Genomic DNA, 16,897 nt, shown 5'->3' on the forward strand with positions numbered 1-16,897 from the left:
CGAATATTATATTTATAACAATATGGGGTTTGAATTAAATACAGTTTATTTGTGTTGCTCTAGTAATATAGAATATAAAATGACTACAGAGTAGCTGCGCTTCTAAAAATAATTGAACATTTTCTTTTAAATGTGACAAAACTCATTTTCTATTTCCAACTCTGGAATAGCTTTATTGCAAAAAGTCTTTTTAATTTGCAAGATAAATAGTTTTACAGAATTATTGAGTTAACGTAGAGTGATTTTGTCTAGCTTAAGTTAATATGAAACTATTCAATAGCCAATAGGTAGATGAATGAATTAAATTTAGCATATAAATCTTAACTCTATTGTAGTAAGTTATTTAATGAGCTATATTTGTTGTTTTTGTATGGATTGAACCTAGCATGATTACTTTACAAATCTTAACTCTATTGTAGTAAGTTATATAGTGAGATAGAAGCCAAGGCCAAGGGGTTTATGAATTAATTAAACCAAGAATGATTATTCTATAAATCTTAACTCTACTATAGTAAGTTATATAGTGAGATAGAAGCCAAGGCCAAGGGGTTTATGAATTAATTAAACCAAGAATGATTATTCTATAAATCTTAACTCTACTATAGTAAGTTATATAGTGAGATAGAAGCCAACGGGTTGATGAATGAATTAAACCCATAATGATTACTTTAAAAATCTTAACTCTATTTTAAAAAGTTATATATTGAGTTAGAAGCCAAGGTGTTAATGAATGAAATAAATCTAGCATGATTATTCCATAAATCTTAAATCTATTGTAGTAAGTTATATAGTGAGATAAAAGCCAAAGGGTAGATGAATGAATTAAACCAAGCATGATTATTCTATAAATCTTAACTCAATTGTAGTAAGTTATATATTGATATATAAGCCAAGGGGTTGATGAATGAATTTGTCCCAAAGATGCTATTATAGACAATCCCAAGAGAGTAGATTTACAATAAATAGATCGTCTACAACTGTGTGGGGACATTCAATTAAAAGTCAACGAAAAAAACTGAAATTAAAAAATAAGATTTAGAAAATTCTCGTATCGACCAAATTTAATTGCTTAGAGTAAAAATAAAGATTACGATCTTTTCATTCTTTTATTATTGTTATTATATTATTACATTATAATCTGATAAATTTGCAAGCAGTCTGGTAAATTATGAGGTTTTAAGCTTTCTAGGTAACTCTGCTGTGTCATAGTCGATCTCCCTAGAGATGTTTAGTTCATCTCTTCTTTTACACATACATTATAACCACCACACCCATACACACACACACACACTCACACACATATATACTCGCACCCAACTACACACACACACTAACTATATATTTCTTATATTCTTAGTACCGAAGGTTCTATATAAATAAAAATGAACGTTGTATGTCTGTCTGTAAATTTTGGACACCTGAAAAAATTTTAATGGTTTGATTTCGTGATCAATTATATCTTTCTATGCTAAAAATCTTTTTGACAATTCAATCCTAATATTTTTTTATTAAAACGTAGTATCTCTTTATTACAATAAAAATTGAACAATTTGCACGACATTCTCATTTAAACATTTAAATTACTTTTCATATATTTAGTTATGATATATTTTCATGTATATTTAGGTATTATATTTCATGGTGATATGGCATATTTAATATGTAAAACAAATTAATAATATATACAAAAGGTTGGATTTGGGTAGATTTTTGTTTCCTTGGTCTTGTAATAAACAATTCTTGTTAAAAAACTGAATTATTCCAATATAGTCTTTCAATTTATATACAAACTAGAGGCCACACTCCTAGAGGCCTATAGGGGACACTTCGGTCGAGGGAGGGGGGAAGACGAGCCCCACTCATTTTGATTTATTTTAGATATTTATTTTTGGGGGGGGGGGCGTAGATGAATTTTTTTTCTAGGAAAGATTTCTCTTGGGAGGGTGGTGGTACCCTCCTCAAAAATAGTTATATATCTCTCAAGGTCATATGCAAAGCTACATTGTAAAGGAGAACCATATCGGTTCAGCGGTTAGTGAAATCCGTTGGTACTGACAGACTGACAGACACAAAGAGACTCTTCTTGAGACTTTGTATCATTTTTGCTGTATTTTCCCTTAAAAGTTCTTACGATGGCTTCAGGGTTTTCTTAAAAGGATTTGAATAAAACCTAGGGGCGAAGCTTCTAGCTTAAATAAACTTTATCTGACCATTACAAGTTCAGTAAGTAAGCAATTAAAAATTGATAAAATAAAAACAATTGATTGTACATCAATAGATGAAAAGAAACTTGTTTTTGGCTTGATTGACAGATTCTTTAATGCATTTTAACAAAAAGATAAAGAGCATATTTGTTAAGATGTTTACAAAAGGCAAAACAAAAATAATTGTTCTAAACTAATCCATTATAATGGAACTAAGAATTACTGGAAAATAAAATTATTATTGTTAAAATTAAAGGAACGATAATGTTCATAGAAGTGCTTCAACATTTTATATATATAAATAATAGTTAAATGTTTTTATGTATAGTAAAAGTTAAAACATTAAAGTCATTAAGATACATAGAAAGCGAGTATTCAAATTTTAGAAAGTCTTCAATAAATTAGGAGCATAAATGTATTTAATGTGTTTGATTGGATGAAATAACTTTGAGACGGACTTACCATAATATATATTGATTACAAGGGGTGTTCTTCAAAGGAACAATTTTAATTAAACCCAAAAATCTAAAATTTTCTTTGTAAATTCTTTAATTTATCTGAGGAATATAGGGATATACCAATGGAAAACAATGGTTAAGCATTTTTAGTCCAAATGGAAAAGTTGTATTTATCACCAATTGGTCTATCTCTGATTCTTAACTTATTCCTAATGTTGTATCATTTCTACTTGATATTGTGTATTTCTCTGTTAAAACTGCAGGGATAGAACAATGGACAAAAAATAAATCTTATTTATTATCTTATCTCCCTCTCATCTATAACAAATATTGGAGGAAGAAATGGCTGTAGATTAATTTAACAACCATTGTCCTCTCCCTCCCTGATAAATTGTAGAGCTTTTATATTATATTCTCAATCTTTCTCTCCCTTTATATCTTCTTTTATAACTTAAATGGAATCCATTTGTATTTCTGGGGTAGTCACTGCTCTCTAGAAATGATTTTTAAATTTATAAGAAAGACCTAGCTTTTGGACAAGTAGGATTTCTAAAAAAACAGTTAGCTGAAATTAATAAAGCATTGTGTAGGTCAAGCTTCGAGAGAAATTTGGATTTTATAAGGTTTTCTATAAAAAGATATAAAATAAAACGAATATACCTTTTAGAGTTCTAAACTAGTTTATAACGATAAATAAGTCGATCAAACTTAAATTGCTATGGAGATTACATTTTCTGTTAAGCTCTAGTTACAATTTACTATGACCCATCTTAGTTTCTTTCAAAGTTTTCAATCTCGTATTACAGGGAGAAGTGTAGTAGAGATAAACATTGATATTGGATGTGACAGCTAGAAATAGATATTAGCACAAGTCAAATTTGAGGAAAAAAACCAAACAAAACTTTTTATGATTTTACAGTTCTCTGAACTTTAAACTAAATTTAATAATAATCTCTTGATCAAATAAACTTCTTCTATAAAACTTAGGTCAAACTATTGATCTGTTTTTTTCTATAAACCTAAGACTTTAGTCATAGAAACATTATTAGAATTGCATTAAAATTTCAATATGTAAGCTATTAAGCAATCGACATAAACAATTGAACCAAAAGGTTTTTAAAACTGGAAACTAATCTTTAAAAACCTAAGATTTCTGATTTTGAATTGTGCTATAGTAATAAGGATGATATTTACTTTCTTAATATTGGTATTTACTTTCCATTCTATGATCAAGTATTTGAGTAGTTTTAACTTCAACAAAGCTTGTGATGAAACATCTTTAAAAACCTCTTGATTTTAGATTAATAATACAACAATAAATCTATAGTATAGATGTATAAACAGGCAACTACCTGGATCACGCCGTTTCTTTTGTCGTCTGCTATTAAATTGCTTTCTGTGTTTAAGTTCCCAACGCTATTAATTGATTTTCAAAGACCCAATTGAAAGTCTACTCAGAGTCCTCAGAAATACAGTTATTTAAATCCCTCACCATCTATTGTTTTACTCTAATAATACAGCTTCAAATTAGATTTATGTCCACTGTGTAAAAATCTGTTATGAACCTTGGGGAAATATATGAATACTAATTGTTCACGAAAACGTAAATAGGATAAATCAACCTAAAAGTAAATAATTATCTATTTATAAAAATTATTATTTAGGGCCGAGTACGAGAAAAGCTATCTCCTGCGTCCCAATCGGTTGGAGGGTTAGGGAACAGTAAACCTGCAGGGCTCCCCAGCCTAAAGCCTGATGAGAAGAAGGGATCATGTCAGAAGTATACCGGCAGCGCATGTGCAGGGGTAAGTCTTTCTTAGTAATTAGCAAGAGAAAAGATTGTCAAGAATACAGTCTATACGCATTTTCTCTTCGCGCACGTCACAATACACTTATATACTATTAAACAAAACACAAATAAAAACGCAAACACAGTGATATACTATGAGTGGTTTAATTATGTTCTACTTATAAAAGCTTTGCCATTACTTGGAAATAGTTGTATAATACGAAAGATTAAGGTATAAAAAAACTGGATGTTACAATTTTATACGTTCCCAATGATGACAAACAAAATCATCTTCTTTTTAGTTTGACATTATTGTAACGTTTAGACAGTCTTAGTTTGAACCAACATATCTAAGCCAACGAGTTGATAAACGTATTCTTAATACTTTGGGTACCAGCATGATTTACAGTTCAATGTCCCGCCCCTCCCCCCCCCCTCCCTGAAATACTTAGAAAGGAAATAAAAGTGAATTGTACTCTTATTTCATCCAATTACCATCTTTATAAAACCCAATTAGACATATTGATTATTAGAAAACAGGGATCCTAAGGGATAAGGCAATGGCCGATAAATTGATGTACATCCTTAATGATGATAGGCAAAATTACCCCTATTGCAGATTACATTTGCAAGTAGTGGTTTGAACGTTTTGACACTCAACCTATGAACCAACCAATCAAAATTTAATAAAAGTCCCGTAAGTTGTTAAGCCAACAAACAAAAAGGTGTAATTATAAAACTTTTGGGACTGGTGTAATAAACAGCCCAATGTCATTGTCGACGAAGACCAAACTGAATTACTTTTGCACCACTTTTGACGTCATATGCTCCATCTTTTTTTTTAGTGGTTTTCTTTCCCACTTCTCCTCTCATCCTCATTTTATGCCGTCACAGGAATCAAAAGTGACACAAAAGTTTGGTCTTCGTCTCCTTGTCTATTCCCTTCCTGATTAGAACTAATTATAAATATAAAACGTTATACTGACAAATTACGATTACCTTATTAACACATGTTTTTGGATAAACAAGAATGACAACATCAATTATTCGCAAAGCACAAAAATTCTTGGAAGGACAAACGGACAAAGTGGATTATATAGAAGATGTTTATCTGATAAATCACAGAAATCACTAAAGCTTTATGAAAAACTATTTAATATCTTTTGATGCATTACCAACAGATCGACAGACCAAGTAAATTATATGGGAATCTTCACCAAAAATTTCAGCCGACTATCCTAAATAGTAGACGAGAAAATCACAGTTCCCCCATAGCGTTACGGACGAAAAAAAAACAAAATAATTATAGAGAAGCTTGAATCGGTACTAATAAAAGTATGAAATAGATTAATGCTATAACTTAATGTTAGGACTTACAGACTAAGATCGTGTAAGGATGATTGTCTTTTAGGGGATGCATCCTTTAACAAAACGTGATTTGGTCAATTTGGGGGAAATATTAATTTATCTTCAATCTAACTATTTTCCCATATGGAATATTAGAAATATTTCTATAAAGGTTTGCTGATAACTTCTTTTATGTTTACTTGGAGTGCTTTTACACCATTCATATAATATCTTAGGTGTGCATAAAAAGTAGTAAAAAAAGAAGGCAGAACTAAATTGCGAATTAACCAAGAAGACTTATATAAGAATGAACAAAGACGATAAAAGAAAAAAAAAATAGAAAGAAGAATGGGAAATAAGACAGCTAAGATAGTTGATTTAATAAAAAAAGTAAATCCTATAATATAAAGTAGTAAGTTTTTTTAGTTTGAAGCTAAAAATCTCAGAAATGGCAGGTTGAATTTATTGTTCTTTTTCAGTGTAGCTTGTCTCGGGGTGGTTTTAAGCTATTCCTCCCCCGCGTTCCCCTAGAGGTTAGGGGTGAAGCAACAAGTAAGGAATAAGAAAGGAAGCCAATTATTATAATACGAAATAGAAACAGAGAGAAAAATGTTAATGTTTTTCAATAATTTCATGTCACATTTTGGGGACATATACCCAACCTGCCTCTAACAACAAATACATTTATCAATTGTAGTCACAGATTTGAGAAGGAGTTGGGGGGGGGGGGGGGGGTGAGGGGAGAAAATATTTATCAAGGAATTAAAGGAAGGCTAGAAGATATATTTAGAGAGAGATTAGTAGAAGTATTTGTAATATTGCAGGGTCTATCAAAAATATTTGATGTTCAAATTTAAGAAATTTTTACAAATTTGTTTCCCAAATTTTAAGTTCTGCATTTCGTAGCTGGTAAAAATATTACCTTATTTGTTATTTTTTTCTTTTTTTTTCACTCTCCATGTATTTTTTCCTTCTTTCTTAGTCAAATTTCCAAAAAAATTAACGAACACCCTGTAATATTTATGGGTGGGATAGAGAGATTATATTGATGGGGGGAGGGGCAGGGGGTAGGGCACACTCCACACTCCAATTCTTATCCAATCAGTGGTTTTATGGTTATGACAATCTCTTTGATATGCATACATACTCCAGGACATAGATACATATATCAAGAAATAATCCACCAATATATTTATTGCAATTTTTACCATAATTTTAAAGCTCTAAATCATAAAATAGAAGCATATTTAGAGATATTATGTAATTATTTTTCTAATTAATTGTTCCAAAAAACTATAACCTTAATTATGCTCATTGAATTGGGAAAATGTCTTTATAAATTTAAAAATCTTATTTTTTTTGGATTTGAAATTGTTTTAAATAATCTTTATACCAGGTTAAAGATACTCAAAGACTCACAGACAGATATTTGTGAGTGCTTTAGCAACAGATACACACACAATCACACAAACACACACTCATACACACACACACACACACACACACACAGAAAACCACATATTAACCAATACCTAAAGAACCAAACAATATATTTTTGTGTGTTATATTGAAAATGAGGTCATTGAATTATCATTATGTAGATTATTTCTATACTTTTTATTCTATAATATATTTTATCGTAATAATTTTTTTTTTAGGTGCTTGGAAACAATTACATTTTCATATCCGCGGATCAGGATTATATTGAGAAGAAGCTGGCTGCTACTTTTGCGGTCATTGGACACTCTCCAGAAATGTCTTCCAGGTACATACATAAAAACAGACAGACAGACAAACATAATAATGTGCAATGATGTTTGTCAGTCTGTATGTTTTGTATTCCTTAAATCCTTGCTAACGCCTGAATCGATTTAGTTCTTTTTAAAGACAAAGAAGCTTATTATATGTCAAATTATGGTATTTAACTCTTTGGGGCTGGGATTGATTGACCCACCCTCTCTCCTATGAGAATGAACCCCTGCAATGAATCCCCAACTTTTTTTGGGGGGGAACTAGTACTTTTGTGTAAGATATAAAGTTATACGTAAACTATAAAAGATTATCTACCTATTATACTTCTATACTCTTAATATATCATCCAATAAGGATACATAATATCAATATTTATTATCCATTTTCAAACTTATTATTATACAATTTGTTACTTCTGAGGAGTTATTAGTATTGCAGCTGCTATACAATTAGGTTTATCCATACGTTCATATTACTTCGTAAACGTATTAAACAGGTATCCTCTTCAAGAAAATTTGTTTTCATTATTGAGTTAAGATCTTTAGCTGATATCTTTTACGCTGAAGATCTTAACTCAATTTTCACATATTCTGAATAGTTTACAAAACCTATTTTTTTGTTCAAATGCATTGCTACATATGAACATAATTGTCCTTGTTATTCAAAGCTAAGGTTTTCTATAATTAAGGTCAGCCCGTCTGTACAATTTCGCTTAGACAAAGAAATTATGGCCTGCTTATTGAATTCGGACACTCAACAAGAGTTATTGTTCGGTTGTCCTTTCTTCTGATTTTAGAGCTGCGCTTATATAGATGTTGTCATCCTTATTATTTTACAATGTGTTACTTCTTACTCAATATGATATTATTATATATAAAATATAGATTAGGAATAGAGATTAGATATATGAAAACTATTCATATATGACAATAGGAGATAAATTAGTCTTTCTCCCAATCAGAAAAGTTTAATATTTTTTTTACTATTCAATCCCCTCTTTCCTGAACCAAAAATATAAACCCAGTACCCTTCCTGGCCAATACTACCTTCATCTTTAATTAGGATCCCCAGAAATAGCATACCTATCATATTAGCTGTTTTTGAGATCTTACTCTACAAACAGTAAGATTTTGAACAATTGGAAAGATAGGTAGCCTCAAACTACCATTAACAGATTAAAATACTTAGGTATTTGGCGGTATTTATGTATCTCTTTACCCTTGAAGGACTACACAATTAAAAATCAATTATGTAAAACAAATGTTATTAGTAGATTGGTCTTGGTTCGCATTAATGCTTTTCTAGCTCAAATCTATGTGATTTTCCAGTTACATATAATGGTTTTAAAGATACAGTGATAGGGCAATGGATGTTAAATCAACTTTCGCCCTAATTAAAATAAATAGTCTTGTCTTTTGGTGGTTTCAAATTATTGAGAAAGAGTAAGAAAATATTGTTTTTTGTTCTAATGGTTTTCTAACCTATATTGTACTACCTTAAAAAATATATTTTTTATATGATTTTTTTCACAGTTTTAAGGACAGAAAAAGTATTCTTTTCGGTAGCTAGATTTCATTGAAAGTCTTTTTATTGATTGTCTGTTTTGATGTCTCTAGGACATCAAAATACCTGGTTTATTTCAGGGAAGGGACATTGGGCTGTTTATTACACTAGTCCCCAAAGTTTCATTATAAACTTTTTCTAATTCGGCTTAACAACTTTTGACACGTGACTTTTATTGAATTTTGATTGATTGGTTTATTGAGTTGAGTGTTAAAACGTTTTAACCACCTGTTGTAATCTACAGAAGGCGTAATTTTGTGTATAATCATTGTGGATGTACATCAATTTATCGGCAGTTGTGTTATCCCTGTTGTTTCATCTAAAGTTTGAAAAGTTGGGATTCGGGTTATTGATAAGTATGACTAAAGCATATAAATTGTATGTGTATCATCGTCTTGCTTGTAGCTACATTCTAAGATGTTTAATTTAGGTTAGAAAATACTACTTTTGCTTTCAATAGAAACCTTTCAATTGTGTTATTTTCCTAAATTGGGGGGAGGCTGAGATTGATAAATTTTGGTTAATGGTAACTAATCTTCCTCCTTTTTACTTGACAATATTGTCTATTTTTCTCTCTATTGTACATTCAATAAATTGCCTTCTCTCTTTCTTTTAGGGTGTTTGTGCAATATGAAAGTTATTTCTTTTTAGAATAGCAAAACATAGACAATTTCTTCCATAAGTAGAGCTATAATAGGAGGCTAGAATATTTTTGATAAAAGATCGATGTTTGGGTTATAAAGTAAACAATATATGTAGAAAAATATTTGGTAAAACAAGGACTATTATGTCTATAATATGCGCAGAAATAACTAGTTAGATAACAGAAGTGTATTATACAGAAAGAAAAAACAAGGATGACAACATCCATAAAAGCGAAGCACTGAAACGGTAGGACAAACGGACATTAACACTTGTATAGTGTTAGAACTTAATTATCATAATATAAATTCATAAGAGTCAAAGCAAAATTGTAAGTAAATTTGTTGTAAAACTGCTTGATACAGGATAATTTTTATGGACATACTTACATTTTTAGGACTTGATTATAGAGTTTCTTCGCTTATTACATTATACTTTGTTGTCCCAGAAATCAATATATCAAAAATCAGATCAATCCGATGATTTGATCACTTAAAAATTTGTTGTTAAAAAAGTAAAAAAATGATTATAGAGTTGCTACGCTTTCTAAATCGTACCTAACTGCTAAAGGAATCACCATGCAAAATTTGAAATCGATAGGACAATTCTAACATGCCTAAATTAACGTAAAAAGCTATCCGTTACGGACGTACGGACGGACCGACGCTAATTATAGAAAAGCTTCGCTTTTAATAAATATCATAATTATATTACAGTTAGGGAGTTGAATCCATTTTTATAGAAGCAGAAATATAATGTATGATTACGGTTTTGACCCTCTAAAAAACGTAATCTACCATTCCACTTTCCCCTCTCTTAGTGATGATATCATCAAAGCCGATATGATTTTTGTAATCTACCATTTTAATTTTGCCTCTCTTGGTGATGATATCAATGCCGATACGATGTTTGAAATGTACCATATTCCACTTTCAAGAGAGGCAAAACTGAATTGGTGGTTCACACTTTTAACATCGACATAATTGAAATCATACATTCTATTTTTAAATTATGTTAATCGTAGGAATGTTTAAAAAACTATTTATAATTAAAAAAATTTTATGTAAAATAAAAATATTAACTAGAATATACTATTACTATTATGTCGATTTAAGTAAGGAAACTATGTTTATGAATATGCTGATATGTAAACATAAATGTACCATTCCAGTTTCGCCTCTATTGAAAGTGGAATGGTACATTTCAAAAATCGTATCGGCATTGATGATATCATCACCAATAGAGGGGAAAGTGGAATGGTAGATTACGTTTTTCAGAGGGTCAAAACCGTAATCATAGATTATATTTCTGTTTCTATAAAAATGGATTCAACTCCCTAACTGTATTAGGTTTTGTAAGTAAATCACTTAGTTTAAAAAATATATTTTCAAAACCTGCCAAATGAAGGAAGCTACGGAAATTTTCCTAAAGTTTTATGGTTGACGGTATGTCAAATTATTTGCAACAAACGAAAAGCAAATAATTGCACTGTAGCTACCCTAACAAATTTAAATTGTCCGTTTTGTATAAACAACTATCTTCTACCTCTGGTTTATATTTAGCCTGAAATATATCGCTAAAAAGATCCATTTGTCTTGGCGTCTAGTTTGTATTCTGGAGAAAAAAGTAAATAGAAAAGACACAGATTTGGATAACACAGGGAGGGAGATGATAGTGGCGGGTAAAAAAGTCTAAATATCCTTCTTCTATCTATAATACAAAGTAGGACGATGTTTGTTTGTCTATCCGTCCGTCTGCAGCTTAACCGCTCTACTCTTAGGTGATATACTACTGGTGGTGTAAACTATTTTCTTGGAGAGTGGGACATCCCATTTTTGTTTACAAAAAATTCTTTAAAATGTGACTTAATTTCGTACAGAGAAACTGTTTAAACCCAGTTCATTACCTCTTGGGGAAAAAGCCCCTAGGGGCTAAGGGCGAAGCCGCTAATAATATAACAAATATAGAATTACAACAAGAAAGATTAAATAATGTTAATTATCATATCCCTGTATCCATGTACAAGATAAAGATTTAGGTAAACAGATTATAATTTAGAATATAAATTATGTTCCCTGTTAAACGTAAAAGAATTATATTGACATGAAATTTCAATGGTTTTTATTGACTAAGCAACATATTAAAGAATGTTTTATGATGGCATATTATCAACAAGCTTAGCATAAAGCAAATTTGTCTTTTTTTATGGCCCAACGTTTGGTTTTACTTTTGAAAATATATTTCTATTAACACTTTTCTTATAACTACGGTCTTTATCTTATAATTCTAAAGTGCAATTTAAAGTTTGAAAATATAAGTTGTCACAAATCCAAATGTACAAAATTTTCAACAGAATAGTATTATTGTTAAGTGGTATAAAACGTCCAATATACAGTTAAAACAAAAAAATGTTGAAATCTCAAAATTTTTGAAAAATTTAAAGTTTCGGCACTGTTCAATGGAAAAATTCCATGCAAAAAAATAAATTTTGAGCTAGGAGAGGTAGGGGTAAATAAAGCTCCACTTTCAAAATAAATAAAATTGCCAATTTTCCTTTCCTTTCATTGAGTATGTTCGTATCAGACTTTATATAAAGTTTTAATCTGCTCAGACTTGACCTTAAAAGTAATATTTCTAAATATAGATATTTTATATTAGAAACTCAATTTCCAAAATATTAAACTTCTTTATTTACAACAGTAGGTAATATTATATTTATACATGCAATGTTTGTGGTTTATGTAAACTTCTGTAGACTTCTATATGGCAAAAAAGCTGACATTTAAGTGACATATTAGAATACGAAATAATTTGCTTCATAATTAATGCCCCTTTAACTATAAGTGGAATAAAAAGAAATTATAAATTTATAGTTGAAGAGGGGAAGTGGATGGGGAGTATCATATTAAAAGGAAATCTGCTAAAAGCATGATATTCTAAAATTAAGACAATAGTTTTATTGTTATGTTGATTTAATAACAGTATAAAATTAAAGATACAAACAAAACATGTATTATGCAAATATGAATCTAATTTTGTTAGTTTAATATTCCAACATTGCTGATTTAGCTACTTTCAACAGTGTGCTCTCAATTCCACAAAATATAAAATTTGTTTAAATAAATAATTCGCAATTTCACATCAAGAATAGAAAATTATTAATATAGTACAAACTTACCTTTCCCTTTTTCATTACTGCTATAATATGTAACACTCTTTAAACGATTTTTCGTTTTTTATGATTATGAAATACTGCAGAAATTACAAACATATGCGAATGTGAAGGCACACCAGTTTAACACTTTATCAAGTTTAATCTTTTCAACACATCATTAAAGCAATAATTTCACCTTTTTTATGGATAGGATAATTAATGATAAATTAGTCTTCCCTACAAAATTTACATATGGAAAATAATGCCTTAGTTGCTTGTTAGAATTGTGTGGAAAAAAAATTATTTTCGACAATTTTTGCTGGATAATTTCCTCGAAAATCATATTCGACCACTTTGTAGTCGAATATGAAATTATAGTAAAATTTGTCGAAATTCAAACGCATTTTTGTTAGAATACCCCCCAAAAATTGTCGAATATGGTTCCTGGAAAGGGTGAAAATTATTTTATAGGCAATTTTCATCTCCAACCCAACTGTCTGTTAAGATTTTCTAATATTTCATCATACTGTTATAAATTACACCTATGTTTATTCTCAGAGAAAAAGCTTAAACATTTGTTTATAAATGTTTGTCATCATTGGTTGTACCTAAAAGTCATACATATCTTAAATCATGGTTAGATTTTTTGTCTTTTATTATATGCAATTATAAATAGACTTTGTATTATTTTCCACTACTTAAATAGGTTGGTTGATTTTTTTTATAAAATCGCCTAGACATTGGTAATAGTAACCATACTCGATTTTTTTCCAATTAAAAAGGATTTGAAATGCTTAGTAAGTATCAAACTTATAATTAAATATACATATTTTTTTTTTTAGATGTGCTGAATTTGCCATTCCTGCGATTTGTCATAGCACCTTTCCTTTGTGTGATCTAAGAACTAAGAAACCTAGAAAGTTATGCAGGTATTTTTTTTGTGTAGCCCGCCCATATATGTATAATGTATATTATGTAGATGTAAATTATCCTTATACTAAAGTAACAGGATGTCTGTTTGTCTGTGTGTTTGTGTGTCTGTGTGTCTGTACCGAAGGATCTCGCTAACCGCTGAACCGATCGGGTTCTCCTTAACAGAATAGCTTCTCATAGGTCCCGTGAAGGTTTATAACTATTTTCTTGGGGGGTGGGACACACCCAACCCCCCCCCCAAAATAAAAAATCCCCCCCCGAAAATTTTTTTTTTTACTAAAATTAAAAATGAGGGGGGGCACCCCCCCCCCAAAAAAATAAAATAAAAAAAATTTCGCCCCCCCCCCCAAAAAAAAATAAAATCAAATAAGAAATTGGGTTATTAAATTCGACTCTCTCCTCCTCAAGTGCCCCCTAGAGGCCTCTAGGGGCGTAGCCGCTAGTCTCTGAATAAAGAAGACAGAAAGTTACACTATATTTTTTTCTTCTGTGTTGACCTTATTTTCTCCATGAAAGTTAGACATGTAAGTTATACCTATTCTAAGTAAATTAAAGTTTATCTTAGAACAAAGACGACTAGAGATTTAAGCAAGTACTGTCAATTTTCTGTATTTAGAATTTTTAAACATATGAATGAAGTATGTTCCTTTTAAATCAATAGAAATCCTATTTATTTTCATCATGAATGATGAATCTTTTAATAAAGGAAACTGCTTATTTTAATTGTAAATCATGAAAAAATACTTTAGAATTCTTAATATAATATAATTATGATAAAAGCAAATCTCTGTGCAACACTCAAGTCTGAAGTGGACTTGTGAAGAGCCACTTTACTGTAAAAACATTTTTATTACAAGTATTTATTTATTTATTTGCCCTTTTTTTCTTGACAACATATTTGAGGACATAAGGATAGAAAATAAAAGTAATTCTTTTTAACTAAATTCTAAAGAACCTGAAAAAAACTAATGACCTGAGGATGTTTGTCTGTTCCTTAATATCTCGCTAACAGCTGGGCCAATATGGTTATCCTTTGCAGTGAAGCTTCTTGTTGGTACAAGGAAGGTTAATAACAATTTTGGGAGGGTACCTCACTCTCCCAAGAAAATCACTCTATAAAACGTATCCTCTGGTGATATATATTCAACTAACGGCCACGCCCCTAGAGGCCTCTTAGAGAACTTGTAGAAAGGGGGGGGGGGGAGTCGAACATTCACCTTACAGTTTCAGTTAAAATTCAAATACACTTAATTTTAGGGACGAATGCGATGTACTAGAGCATGACATCTGTAAAACAGAGCTTGCCATAGCCAAGAGCCATCCTATGATTGGTCATCAGATGGGCCTGCCGGAATGCACTGAACTTCCACCAATAGGATCAAGGTTAGAAATTTTACTGTCTCCTGATTGGATAATAATATTCTAAATCAAGCAATGTTATTGGATGGTTGGTCTAGAAACTCCATATTATTGGATGGTTTGATATTAAGTTTTTATGTGATTGGATTATTCAAATATTAACATTTAACTGTTGTCATCCCCATCCAAAGTACTTTTTTCTCTAGATTTAGGAAAATATCAATGATAAATTTTCAGTATTTTGAAGAAGAAATTGTTTCGCATTTTATTTTACATTTCTGGCATTTGTGATTCTAACTTTAATGGGATTAAAATAATGTTATGTCATTTAAATATTAGAAGTAAAGAAAACATTTATGAAAAGTCTTTAATTTCTAGGAAGTCTAGACATTTTTATAACTTTTACTTTTAGAAAAACTAATAATAGTCAATAAAAGTTTTAACGTTTCTAAATTCATCAAACTTTTTCTTAAGCATTTTCAAAGGTTGTTTCATTAAAGTAAAACAATTTAATATCAAAAGGTTTAAGAAAGATTCCTCTTAGTGCTACTATACTCCGCTTAAGTTAAAAATGAATTTTAATAATTGTAAAAAGAGATTAAAATTATTTAAAATCTAAAGCTTTCTTAATTATATAATTCAATTGCATTTTTCATATATTAACTTACATAGTTTTTACAATATTATTGTTGCGCTACTTGCTGACATAAATTGTCTCTGCTAAATTTATTTGAGCTTTTTTTATATGCGGAAAAAATCTAAATATTGACAGAAAAACATAGAGGGAGGGAACAATGGACTGTAAGTTACACTGGTACCCCAAAATTTTACAGTAAAAATTTCTTATTCTCCGGTAATAAGCTTTGGGTAATATTGGTTATTTGAATTTTACCATTTTTGTACCAATCACAATCTACAGGAGTGGTATTTTAGTATATTACTATTGGGTACGTGCTTAAATTTATCGTCCATTGTCTTATCCCTTGAGATCCCTGAGAAAAGAGGATTACATATTCTGATTGAATTGAACAATTTATGCGGAAATTGAAATCACGTCCAAAAATTTGCATAAAATTGTGGATTGAAGAGAAGACAGGAAACACATGGCCACAGGGGATAGGTCAAAAGAGCTTAAATTAACATTATTTCAATTGCTTTATATGAATTTTTGTATGAGGCAGGAACGACGGAGGGTTATAGTTTTAATCACCTGTCAATGTTTCTTTTTATTGAAAAAGGTATTCTTACTTGGTTAGAATTCATATCTATAAAAATACCTACAAATATTTTCAAATAAGTCTTATCTCTTTATAAAATAGAATTGAAATAAAAGAAATCTGTGAAAATTTAAAATTTTGCTGTCTCTCAAGAGATGTAATAATGAGAAAATATCTAACATTTTCTTTCATTTTCATTGGTTAGTACATCCTTCCTCCCTGACAAAATTTAGATGAAAATGTGTCTCCTTCCTATGCAATTTTATATAAATACATAGAGGGATAAGCAAATTTTGATGTTAATTTACAGCTCTTCCCCCCCCCCCTAAATATTTACCATCTAACAAAGAATAGTTATTTATCAGTATCAATTTTAAGAGTTTTATTTTAATATTCGTGGAAAATTGTCTGTAATACGATGCTTTATAAGATTTTTTAGTATTTTTTAGAACCGGTTCTAATTTAACAGAATAGAATTG

General features: G+C 30.0%; 1 protein-coding gene across 1 annotated transcript in view; it reads left to right on the forward strand.

Annotated features, from left to right (window-relative positions):
• Positions 1-16,897, forward strand: part of LOC145313700 (inactive tyrosine-protein kinase transmembrane receptor ROR1-like) — a 63,997-nt gene that overhangs the window by 18,895 nt on the left and 28,205 nt on the right. Inside the window, exons 6-9 of the mRNA XM_080153250.1 lie at positions 4,327-4,467; positions 7,457-7,563; positions 13,752-13,838; positions 15,100-15,225. Coding sequence (XP_080009376.1) covers positions 4,327-4,467; positions 7,457-7,563; positions 13,752-13,838; positions 15,100-15,225 — 461 coding nt within the window. The remainder of the gene's footprint in view (positions 1-4,326; positions 4,468-7,456; positions 7,564-13,751; positions 13,839-15,099; positions 15,226-16,897) is intronic.

The sequence above is a fragment of the Acartia tonsa genome, chromosome 3 (genome assembly GCF_053477335.1).
Source record: "Acartia tonsa isolate MP-2025a chromosome 3, ASM5347733v1, whole genome shotgun sequence".
NCBI lineage: Eukaryota > Metazoa > Arthropoda > Copepoda > Calanoida > Acartiidae > Acartia > Acartia tonsa.